A 13,221-nucleotide genomic window follows, 5' to 3' on the forward strand; every position below is an offset into this window, starting at 1 on the left:
GGTGTCTCTGTGATGTGTTGACTTAGAGTCCTTTGGTCAGATAAAGGCAAAGGAGGGTTATATACGTCTAGATTTTCTTTTCTTTGTGAGAAACATTCGCTCTGGTTTCTATGGAAGAAACATAAGTAACTGCTTTAGAAGGTTAGCAATGCCCTTATTAAAACAGTAAAATAAAACTAGTAAAGCTCAGAAGTTCATAGGAGTATGAGAATCCCATATAGCTTTGGTTTGGGTGACATTGAAACTTGATCCAATAAGTGTGGCAAACAGTTTTGCAGTGTTTTATAAAAATCATATCTTAAAATCTCAATCATGTAAACTATTAATATCTCTCAAGTTGGACAAAAATAAAGATAATGTCTACCACCAGTTTTCTATGAAAATATGTAACGTATCTAGCATGTAAAGGAAACAATAATAATCGTACCATTATGGAGTAAGAAAACCAGACTCTATAGGAGGAGGTGGGGAAGATGATTCTGTCAACGCTCTTCATCTCCCGCCCATGTTTAAAGAAATGTCTTAGTTTCCGTTAGAACAGTAGCAGGAGTAGATGAGTGGAATCCCTTTTGTTATATAACTGTTATGTTTCTTGTTCTCATACCAGCCTGCTTTATGTTTCCAAGACAACTTGTTCTGTGCGTTCTGGGGTGTGAAGTACTTCTGTGCAAGAAGAGCATTTTAGTTTTAACTGTCCCCATTTCCCAGATAACAACCACTAAATAAGAACCCTGGGGAAATTGCATTTTGTCTTTGAGGTTAAGTATAGCGTTGGTCTGTAAGTGCCCGGAAAGGAGTGTAGTTGGTGGCTTTAGAGAGCACCTGAGGACTAGTTATGGATTTTCACTGAGATCTGTTATAGGTAGTTCAGCACCACAAATGGTTGCCTCCAGATGACTGGGGAGGTTGATTGGTCCCTGAGGTCCCTATATTGAGAACGTTTGGGGTTAATTCCTATGGCTAGCACAATGTTGTAACAATGTGACTGTAGGCTGAGCCTCTATTCCACTTCAGTAAGAACTGAGGTAGTTTGGTGACATCCCACAAGAACTCAGGTCTCCTGGCTCTCAGTCTGGGAGTGTCAGCTGATGGGTCTCTTGGGAATGTTCCCTTCTTGGTCTTTAGTTCTGTCCCTACTTTTTACTGCTAAAGTGACAGGTGTGGACCACCTGTGTAGCATCTGGTGCAGCACCCTGTGGGCTTGCTTACTCCCTCCTCCCTGCACCCACCAACAACTGCAGCTGCCCCTCCCATCCTCCAGTTTAAACATGGAGAGGCAAGTGGTACCAAGAGGCCCCCAAATGGAACAGGCTCCCATGAGCAGAGAGCCTGGCTCTGAATGACAGATTAACTGGAAGTAATGAAAGAGAAAAGTGTCTTCTGCAAAGTAAGAGGCGTGGTTTAACACAGCTGTTCAGCTACCCCTCTTCTGCCATGTAACGAGGGTGCCAACATCATGTGAACAAGTGACTGGAGCCACTTGGCGGACACTTGGCACAATGAGTTATGCGGTTGGTGGCCCTGGCTGTGTGCCCCACAGTCACCTGTCTCAGCTCCTTGTGGGAGTCTCATGGGGACCAGCCAGTCGTACTTTTCATTTTATTAAAACACAAGCTGTTGTGGATATATAAAGCAGGCCAGGGTGAAGACACGACAACACATAAGTAGTTATACAGTGGGGGATAAAGCAATGTCTTCTCTCTGCTGCTCTGAAGAAAACAAAGACGTGTCTACAAACATTGGCGAGGAATGCATTCACGTGCTCTTATTCAACTGAGCGGCACTTTTGAGATCACAGTTATTTGTTTGTGTCCTCATGTGTATACCATGGCACATATGTAGAAGTTAAACAAAGTCTGGGAGTCAGTTTTCTCCTTTCACCTTGTAAGTCCTAGGGACGACCTTGGGTTTCAAGGCTTGGCGGCAAGCACCTTTACTGCCTGAGCCTTCTGGGCAATCCTTCAACAGCTACTGTGAATTTATTGTCACTCCTAGAGAGCATGGGGACCTTTTTTTTGTTTTGTTTTGTTTTGTTTTGTGACAGTGCAGTGAAATTGCTCCCACCTGGCAGAGAAAAATCAATCAGGAAAAGTTCAGCTTCATAAATATTTTGTATCTTAAATGCCAGCCGCATGGTGTTTACATTTCATGGAATAGTGCTGATCTCTAGAGCACATCAGAAACTGACTGGGCTTCGAGGTCTGCTAAGGAAACCTGTGCACTTTCAATGAGTCCTGAATAGGAAGACTGACTTGTAATTGTCTGAATAAGTTTTTTTCTTTTTCTAAGTTGCCCTTTGCTGTTGACATTAACTGCCTTAGAACTATTTTTAGACTGTGTCACAACCATCCATAATTAATACACACTTGCCCAGAAAGACTTAGACTATAAGATAGGAGAAAAGAACCAACCCACTAGGGGGTTGGAAACAATAGAGTTTTAAAGGTAAGATCAAGTCTCTACAGGGAAAATGGAAACTAGGAAAAAAAATTAAAAGGCCCCAATTTTATTTCTAAATTGTATGCTTTACAGAAATAGCTTATACCTGCAGCCCTCAAGAAAACTCCCATCCCAGAAAAGCTTACACTTTTGTTGGGGTAGAGAGGTCACATAACCATGAGAGTGAGATGGGGGGGGGGGCTCAGAGAAACTCTAAAAAAAGAACCCCCCAGAACTCCCTCCCCCCCATCTGTCTACATATAGAGCTTCTTCAAAAGACAGGAATTTTAAAAGCTGATACTTTAAATGTATGGATGGGCACATACCAAGGTCATACTGACATATCAAGGCAGCATTCTTGACAGCCTAAGCTTTAGTATGAGTCGATGCATATTCATGCACTGTTTTCTAAGATGCTGACAGTGTTTAAACGGAGTCATGTAGCAATACACTTCCTCTCTTCCTATTTGTACAACCCACGGGCACATGCCATCTTTATCGACCCTATCTTCCTTCACCAGACTACCAACATGTACCCAAACGCAGCTCAGTGTAGGGATACAAACCAGGATGTGTTTACTCTGGCCCTTAAAAGAATTTATGATCTGAAGGGAGAAGGGGAAAAAATAACACCAAAAATAAAATTGCCAAACACTGAAGTTCATTAGCTCAGACACCAAGAAATAAGGAGAGAGCGATGGTGTGGGCAGTGAATGGGAGGTGTCTGCCCACCTTACATCTTTTATTATTGGATATTTTATTTACATTTCAGATGTTATCCCCTTTCCCCATTTCTTCCCACCCAGAAACCCCCTATTCCATCCCCCCTCCTCCTGCTTCTATGAGGATATGCCCCCCACCCATCCACTCACTCCCACTTCCCCGCCCTCGAATTCTCCCACACTGGGGCATCCAGCCTTCACAGGACCAAGGACTTCCTCTCCCACCTATGCCCAACAAGGCCATCCTCCCCTACATATACAGCTGGAGCCATGGGTCCCTCCCTATGTGCTCCCAGGCTGGTGGTTTAGACCCTGGGAGCTCTGGTTTGTTGATATTGTTGCTCTCCCCATGGGGCCTCAAACACTTTCAGCTTCTTCAGTCTTCTCTCTAATTCCTCCATTGGGAACCCCATGATCTGTTCAATAGTTGCTGTGAGCATCCACCTCTGTATATGTCAGGATCTGGCAGACCTCTAAGGAGACAGCTATATTAGGCTCCTGTCAGCATGCACTTCCTGGCATCCATATCAGCATCTGCCTTTGGTGACTGCACGTGGGATGGATACCCAGGTGGAATGGTCTCCAGATGACCCCTCCTTCAGTTTCTGTCCCACACTTTGTCTCCATATTTGCTCCCTTGAGTATTTTGTTACTCCTTCTAAGAAGGACTGAAGCACCCACACTTGGTCTTCCTTCTTCATGAGCTTCATGTGGTCTGTGAGTTGAATCTTGGGTATTGTGAGCTTCTGGGCTAATATCCGCTTATCAGTGAGTGCATACCATGTATATTCTTTTGTGATTGGGTTACCTCACTCAGGATGATATTTTCTAGTTCCATCCATTTGCCTAAGAATTTCATGAAGTCATTGTTTTTAATAGCTGAGTAATACTCCATTGTGTAAAATGTACCACATTTTTCTGTATCCATTCCTCTGTTGAAGGGCATCTGGGTTCTTTCCAGCTTCTGGCTATTATAAATAAGCCTGCTATGAACATAGTGGAGCATATGTCTTTGTTATATGTTGGAGTATCTTCTGGGTATATGCCCAGGAGTGGTATAGCTGGGCCCTCAGGTAATGCTATGTCCAATGTTCTGAGGAACTGCCAGACTGATTTCCAGAGTGGTTGTACCATCTTGCAATCCCACCAACAACAGAGGAGTGTTCCTCTTTCTCCACATCCTCACCAGCATCTGCTATCACCTGAGGTTTTGATCTTAGCCATTCTGACTGGTGTGAGGTGGAATTTCAGGGTTGTTTTGATTTGCATTTCCATGATGACTAAGGATGTTGAACATTTCTTTAGGTGCTTCTCGGCCATTCGAGTTTCCTCAGTTGAGAATTCTTTGTTTAGCTCTGTACCCCATTTTTAATAGGGTTATTTGGTTGTCTGGAGACTGAACAACATTTAATGATGACTTGGTCAAGGAAAAAATAAAGAAAGAACTTAAAGACTTTTTAGAATTTAATGAAAATGAAGGCACATCATAACCAAACTTATGAGACACAATGAAAGCAGTGCTAAGGGGAAAACTCATAGCTCTAAGTGCCTCCAAAAAGAAACTGGAGAGAGCATATGCTAACAACTTGACAGCACACCTGAAAGCTCTAGAACAAAAAGAAGCAAATACACCCAAGAGAAGACAGCAGGAAATAATCAAACTCAGGGCTGAAATCAACCAAGTGGAAACAAAAAGAACTATACAAAGAATTAACAAAACCAGGAGCTGGTTCTTTGAGAAAATCAACAAGATAGATAAACCCTTAGCCAGACTAACCAGAGGGCAGAGAGACAGTATCCAAATTAATAAAATCAGAACTGAAAAGGGAGACATAACAACAGAAACTGAGGAAATTCAAAAAAATCATCAGATCCTACTACAAAAGCCTATACTCAACAAAACTGGAAAATGTGAATGAAATGGACAATTTTCTAGACAGATACCAGGTACCAAAGTTAAATCAGGAGCAGATAAACCATCTAAACAGTCCCGTAGCCCCTAAAGAAATAGCAGCAGTCATTAAAAGTCTCCCACCAAAAAAAAAAAAAAAAAAAAGCAAAGCCCAGCACCTTACATCTTTAAACCATGGTGGCTGAGGTGGGAAGATCCGAATTGTTAAGGCAGATTCTCCTTTTCCTCACCCTGTGTCCTCCAGAAAAGTGGGAGTAGACTATCAGTCCCATTTGCTTAGAGAGCATCTGCACAAATAAGGCCATTCAAAGTCTAGATACTGGTTGGCACTTGATTTTGGGTTGTCAAAGATTTAGCCTGTAAAAATACAAGCGGCTCAAGTAGATTTGAAGTTTTGATAAGAATTTTTTTTGATGTAAGTTCCATGCAACATATATGTAAATATTCAGAGCCAATTCAGACCCTGCAGGAGACATGTTAGACACCTTTCATTGCTTCTCTGAAACTCCACTTCATCCAGCTTCCCCTCCTTTACTCTAGTTTGAGGTCTATCCCTGGCCTGCCTTTGAAAGTAAAAGTTGATAATTTGAGTGGATGAGTCAACCCAGAGAAACAGTTTCTCACATCCCTCTATGTCTTTAGGTTAATGCTGTTTCTTTGTGGATGGAGAGCAGTCCTGGTTAACTGATGCAGAAGGCACTGGAACACCCGTCTCCTAGCAACTGCACAGGGGCGGGAGGAAGGGGGTGCTGCCCTGTGACACTGTTCCTTTGAATCCAGCCTTGCAAGGAGGCACAAAGGACGTGCTTATTGATTGTGCCTCCTCTTTCATCTTGAAGGGGAAATGAACATTAACTATATTTATTTCTAATTTAATTGTACATTAGCTACATTTAAAACGTAAAAAAAAAAAAAAAAAAAAACCTAGCCTAAATATCAAGGTTATAGCAATCATTGGCAATACTATAAATATTTAATAATATTATAATAGCATTATGAATAATATTTCACAATACATTACAACAGGTAAGAAAAGATCAGCAGATGGTTTGGTCAGTGAGGCTTTGCTTTTGTTTCTCAAAAGGGATTCCTGTGGAGAGATAGATAAGTAGGTTGGCATCAAATGTGGGACTACAAGAAATTTTAAAGAACAGATGTATGTATGTGTCCATGCACATGTGTGTACAATTGTGTAATTTTGTATATGTGTCATTTTTGGGCTCAAACACAGGGCCATGTACCTGTCAGGCAAGCTCTGCACCAATGAGCCAGCTTTCATTTTTCTTCTTGCATATTTTCTAAATGTCTATAATGAATACATTTTATTTGAATTGGAAAAATAAGAAATCAAAACCTTTCAGTTGTGAAGTCATCCTTTGTAAGAACAACTGAAGCTACACTTTATTTCTGTAATGAGAGTTAAACCAAGGTTCAGCTTTTTAGAATTCTTAGAGTTGAAAATAGCCAGATTCTCACAGTCACACACACACACACACACACACACACACACACACACACACATTTCAAAGTCACACAACTAAATTTACTCCCTTTCAGTACATTTCCTAAGATTTGTCTGTCACTGAATAAACAAGGCTCAGGTGGCTTCTTTGAGAGGCCTCATCAACTGTCTTCCGTTGGCAGTCTGGTGGGTGGCTGACCTCACTAGCCAGGGTGTGCATTAAACATCTTTCCTGTTGTTAGTCACACAGTTTACTCTGTGTCAAATGTATCTGAGCCCAAAGAGTGCTGCAGAATTTCTTGTTCCTCTCTACAGTATATAAAGTGATTCAGGTATTCACCAAAGAAATGGCCTGTTTGACATTTGTGTTGTTTTCATACAGCTGACGGAAAATGCCTTGTGTCAGTTGGTTTAGACGATTTTCACAGTGTTGTGTTTTGGGACTGGAAAAAGGGAGAGAAGATAGCCACGACCAGGTAAGAATCGCAGAATGCTCAGGACACCCTGCCTGTATCTCCCCTCGGGGAATGTCAACACTTTTCATTTTCTGCTTGGAGTTCATCTTCAAAGTCGGATGAAATTCACATAGAAACTTAACACGTTAGTGAACACATACTGCTCCCTTTCACAGTGCCAAGACTGCTTTAAATGTCTGTGGTGAGACGTTAGAACATTCTAGAATGCTCCCCAAGCAGTTCTTCATCGTCTCTCTCTGTAATGCTTCCATTATCTCTATAAAAGCATATTTTCCCCAGCAGCAGAAAAATGTGTGCCTCGCCTCTTGTTTCTCTGTCTTAGCAGCTGGGAGGGATTGTCAGTGTCACTGGAGTCAGAACCTCCATTTGTCATGAGGCTGTGGCCTGCTGGAAGGGAAGCCCTATGGAGTGCATCTGCGGCTCGGTTTCAGAGTAGGCAAATTGTTTCCCTAATCTCCACACCCTATAAATAGGCTCTCAAGACCAACTGCTGTTTATAGCCCATCTGTCCTCCCTTACCCCAGCTTCTCTTTCTGCCTCCTCAGCACTAAGTCTGAACATGACTCTCTACTCACATCTAGCTTGGCCAAGTGCAAGGCCTGGTCAGAGGTCAGGACCACTGACAGCCACAGTCCAGGGAAGTTAGCTTGCTACCCAGGCACAGTTTCATGCCCCCTCTGTGAGCTATGACCTACATTGCCAACATCCTGTCTGTGTTGCAATATCAATGTGAATGGCCTTGGCCTGTAACATTTGCTTTTTAAATAAATACTGTCTACTACAGTATTACATGGGAACAAGAACTTAGGGTAGTTGATTGTAAAGAACGAAGATCTGCAAACTGCTGGCTATGGATCAGAGCTGTGTGTGGCTGGAGTCCTGAGGACTGCAGCTGACCTTAAGAGAGGAGCTGCTCTGAGGCGAAAGGCAGCTCTTGGCAGCAGTGACACTCTCTGCTCCGCCTGCCTGCGTGCTTTTCTCTCTTTTCTTTCTCTGATGTCCCTCATTTTAACTCCATTCCCTCCAGGGCCTATTTTCCTCCCGGACTGAACACTGAATTTTTGTTTAGTATTCCTGATAAGTTATTCTCTGCATTTACATATTATCTCCAAAAAAGCCCACATCAACAATGAAAACTCAAGGCCACCACTCTGCAGCTGTGTGTGGCTCACAGCAACACATCAGAGATGCCGTGAGAAATACAAGACTACTTCCTACTATTAAAAAGTCTATTTTTACAGGCTATGGAGAATATCACTTCTGTCGAATTAGCACAAAGCAAGCTAATTCCATCATGTTAGTGACAGTTTCTGTTTGAAATTGTTGCCCAGGACTATGTTCACTCCAAAGACAAAATATCTGCAGGCAGTATTGCCCGAGAAGAGCATTTTTTTTTTTGTGATTAATTAGTGCTCTTTCCCCAGTGGAAGGCCAGGAATCAGTGACTCTTTATAGGAGAATGTTAGATATTTTAAATACTGGATAAATATGTTTACATAATATTTATGCTGTTTGCACAAATATATAAATAACCAACTAGTTAAGTAAAAAATTATAGAATGATCCTAAGTGAAGACCTAAATAAGAATTTAAAACAGGTAACTGAGAATTCCTGCTGTGTGAAGTGGCCCCTTCCTGGCTTGCAGTACCTCCGTCAGCTTCTGCCAAATAATTCCTGCACAGGGGCTGTGTGCCACCCCTAACTTTGCCCTGCTGAGTCTAAGTTGTTGCCAGCATCACTTTGAACCACAGTGTTTCTAACCACAGCCTTGCTTCTGACAGACTGTTCCGGCAGGACAGTTGCTCTTCAACAGTGTGGTCACCAGGGTTGGGAATGTCCCCCTTGGGGGTGTGGCACATAGCTGAGATGACATCAAAGGCATTGCTGCTGATGCCCAGTGCCCACATGTGCCATCTTCACCACACTATTGGAGTCACCCTTCATTATCAGCGCAGGAAAATAGACACTTAGAATTATCAAATAGGGGTCACATAAGATCTCCAGAGACTGAGCCACTCTATTTGGATATCTTTGTACCATTGGTAATTTCATGAATGATTTCAGCCAGATATTTACAAATGGGATTTTTAGATGTATGTGTATCTGTCTGCCTCTGATTATAAAACTAAATTTATTTTAATTCTTAAAAGAAATTATTGGTATACCTATTTTATTTTTAAGCTTTGTGGTAGCATATTAACTTTACATAATAATGGGTTTCCTTATAATATTTTCATACATGTAGATAGTGTGTTTTGATTATATTCACTCCTCACTATCCTCTCCTGTTCCCCTCCAATCTCTTTCCAACTCAGCTTCTGTTTTTGAGGTGTATGTGTGAGTGTGTGTGTGTGTGTGTGTGTGTGTGTGTGTGTGTGTGTTGGGGTAATTTACAGCAGCATGGATGAGGGATTATTTACGGAGCATGGGGAAGTTGCCAGTGACTACCCTACTGAAGATGTCTCTCCCTACCAGCAATCATTAGTTGCCTATACATGCACAGAGGGCGGGGTCTCATAGGCCCCTCCTACCTCCATGATGGAATTCTGATGGGCCCTTATGTAGGCCTTATACAGGTAATCACAGATGCTGAGAGTACAGGAGTGCCTGGAAGACAGTTTTCCACAATCACCTTTCCTGCGGCTCTTACACTGTTTCCTCCCCTTCTTGACTTGGAGGTGTGATACATTCATCCCACACAGAGCTGAGTATTCAGCTGTCACTCATTCTCAGAACTTTGGTCAGTTATAAAACTCTGCAACAACCTCCAACAACAACAGAAGGCGTTTCCATGACCCAAGCTGACAGTACCACTAAACTATAAGCATAAACACAATAGTCAAAAGACAATTTGACAAGAGACATCATGTCCACTTAGCAAAACAGCAGTAGCTTTCTCATTATGGCCTGTGGCTTCTCCAGCCACAAGCTTTGGACCAGGTTTGCATTCTGTCCTATGGAGTGGGTCTCACATACAGAGAGAATGGGCTTAGTTACCTCCATAACAACCATGCTATTGTAACACCAGCGGACACATCTTGCCTGGAAGTAAATGTAAATGTTGCCCTGATGGGCATCCTAAGGTGATCTGAATCCGTAGATGAGAGCCTTTCTCTTTCAATGGCTCTATGTGTGTCAGGGGCTCCAGTTTAGAGTGAATATATTTCTATATTTTTGGTTGTGAGCCTAGCCTTTAACAGCTGAGCCATCTCTCCAGCCCAGTGAATATATTTCTAGCCAAAGATCAGCATAAGCTGAAAGATCTTACACAGATTGTCCATTCCTTCTATTTCTGCTGCCCAGGATCTCACTATCTCAGAATTGCATGCAATCATATAGTGTGTCATTAATTTTATCTTATGGAGACTTTAGACTTTTTTTTTTAACTGATAACCAAGCAGATAAATGTGGGAATAATTAGGTAAAAGCGAGCAGTCCCAAACATGTCACCCCAAGTGCTATTATTTTACAGGAGACTCTTTGGTAGTTTAAACATTTTTTTGGTTGCATATTTAACCCATTAGATACCCTTAATGAAGATTAAACCAAATATGTTTTTAATATAACTCTATCAACTCTTTCATTCAAACTAGGCATTATTTTTTTCCTGTTTATCTCTTACAGGGGACACAAAGATAAAATATTTGTGGTAAAGTGTAATCCACACCATGTTGACAAGTTGGTAACCGTTGGGATTAAACATATCAAGTTCTGGCAACAAGCAGGTACTGTTATGTTGTTATTTGCATTTCTCATTGTGCAGCTATGAGGAGTCCTGTTGCCATTATGTGGCCAGTCTCTCTGCAAACTGAAATTAAAATGTGCCTGATTAATACACTCTCCCAGCTTTGCATTGGACTTTGTAATGGATAGAACGTGAAACTTCAAACCGGATATGATGCTGTGCATAGTCACCATGTCTAGAAAGTTTTGGAAAATGCTCTGTCATGAAAACAATGATTTTTATATTTAATCATGTGACCTGAAAGCTGTAATTATGTTATGGTGATGAGTAGGGTGTAATTACTTTGGTTGAATGAATAAAGTTTTCAATATTTTGAGGATTCTTTTAGTAATACATTGCCAAATTTAGCATATGAATTAAACCCCGACTCTGTACATAAAAGGTACAAAATAAGTATCTGTCAGATTCTATGTTGACAAGAGTGAGGGATAAATAACCCTGAGTAACAATAGAAAATGGCCAATTCTTTTCATTTTAAGCCATTATTACAATTATATCTGAATTCTGAATATTAGCATAATACCAAAGTCTAATATTACAGTGTACATATGGGAGTGGGCTGATGTCCTGATGCTTTTTGCTTTTACAGAAAGGACAGTGGTAGCACCCAGTGTGTGTAGAAGCCAGCCTAGATGTAATGTCCTGAATGGAGCTGGTTTTATCAGTGATGGTCAGAGAGTATAGAAAATTCTGGTGATTTTTTTTCCCTGTATATTATCTCTCGTATGTAACAGTTCCTTCTTACTCCAGAACTGCCATGAAGACAAACTGAGACAGACATATGTAGCCCTGACATTTTACACATGCTGTCTGCTGTATATTTTTTTTCTTCCGTTTTATTAAAGCTTTCCTTGCTCCCCAGCCTGAGTCTCTATCTTCAGCCGCACAGGGCTTACACTTCACCTTGGGAGGAGGACCTACACCCAGTTTACCTGTGTGTGTCAGACTAGAAGGCAGATTAATTCCTTCATCTAACCAGATTCGATTTTCCTAAAGCAGGGGTTCTGTCCAGGATTATACTCTGGCATTCAGTACCACATCTGACGGCAAGTAGGAATGCCGTTGATACTGACACAGTGGCTGGGCATCCTCCTGACGCCCTTGCTGGTTTTGTTACTTTGACACATAATGTAGACTGCTCTTTCCTCTAAAGACAGTCCTTTATGTACTCTTGGGAAGCTTCAGCTCTCTGGGTAATAAATCCCCGTGTTCCACTCCAGGTGGGGGCTTCATCTCTAAAAGAGGAAGTTTTGGAAGTGCTGGAAAGTTGGAAACAATGATGTGTGTTTCTTACGGGCGAATGGAAGATCTGGTGTTCTCAGGTGCAGCCACTGGAGATATTTTTATCTGGAAGGATGTTCTGCTACTGAAGACAGTGAAGGCTCATGACGGGCCTGTGTTTGCTATGTATGCATTGGACAAGGTATGGTATGTTTGTCAGGTTCTTCTTACCTGTTTTAGAACCACTGGGATGCCTGAATCTAAAAAACAGTCCTAGCTGAATTAGGAAGTTCTCAGAAAGGACTAACCAGAGGATAATAAAGAAGAGAACACACACATAATAAAGAGAGAACACACTCGTGATTTCTTTTGTTAGTAGCTGTACCATTTCTCCATTTTCTCATGCCTAGACTTGCTGGCTGTCACCCCTAGAAGTCACTGAGAGAGTCTGGAGATAGATATGGGCACACAGCAGAAGAGACCACTGGTGTATTTCAGTGATGTCTTCCTTTCCAGTGACACAGCACAGGAAGACCTAGAAGTACAAGTGATTTAGCTCATTGTCCAATGCATTAGTTTGTTATGTATGACCAAAGGTTATGTTCATAACCCGTTTGCTACTGAATAGACTGGTTCACTTACCAGGAGTGATCAAATGGAGTATTGTATGAGTTGTATTTCCACACCAGGTCATTGTTCTAGACTTCCCAGCTACTCATCTGCCTCATCGTGTTCTCTACAAAGACACTATTTACCAATGTGTTTAAAGCACTCTCTCCATAAATATGCCTGAAAATGACAACTTTTCATTCAGTTCTAATTTGCTGGTAGTACTTGTTCATCTGTGCCCTTCAGTTTCAGCTATTCAACACATTTTTAAAAATATATCAAGTAAATATGTTGAACCCACAACAAAGTAGGTCTTTTTTGGAAGTGCAGTTATAATCATAGTTGTTTTTTGTTTTTTTTGTTTTTGTTTTGTTTTTTTTGTGTGTGTGTGGTGGAGCTGCTCTTTTACTAGCAAATTTGGTTTCGGCTGAATTGTAAATATTAGAAAAAAATTAAAACATAATGTAAAATTTGTGAGGCCTGGTAGTCAGTGGGTATAAGCTAGTCAGTTGCTTTTAGTATTTAGTAAATTAAGCCATAAAATCACCACAAAAGCAAAAATAGCTCAATATAACATACTCTACTTATATTTAGTTTGAGGATTGACTCCCTTTGCTACAGTTCTACCCAGATG

At 41.3% G+C, this 13,221-nt stretch overlaps 1 protein-coding gene across 7 annotated transcripts in view; it reads left to right on the forward strand.

The window, feature by feature from the left end:
* Eml6 (EMAP like 6) overlaps positions 1–13,221 on the forward strand; it is a 250,107-nt gene that overhangs the window by 168,964 nt on the left and 67,922 nt on the right. For all 7 annotated transcript variants that reach the window (XR_013111697.1, XM_076937969.1, XM_076937964.1 and 4 more), the window contains exons 17-19: positions 6,918–7,011; positions 10,637–10,737; positions 11,978–12,180. Coding sequence is in view for 6 of the 7 variants with exons in the window: in XM_076937969.1 (XP_076794084.1) it covers positions 6,918–7,011; positions 10,637–10,737; positions 11,978–12,180 (398 nt within the window). In the remaining variant the exon portion in view is untranslated. The remainder of the gene's footprint in view (positions 1–6,917; positions 7,012–10,636; positions 10,738–11,977; positions 12,181–13,221) is intronic.

The sequence above is a fragment of the Arvicanthis niloticus genome, chromosome 7 (genome assembly GCF_011762505.2).
Source record: "Arvicanthis niloticus isolate mArvNil1 chromosome 7, mArvNil1.pat.X, whole genome shotgun sequence".
Lineage (NCBI taxonomy): Eukaryota > Metazoa > Chordata > Mammalia > Rodentia > Muridae > Arvicanthis > Arvicanthis niloticus.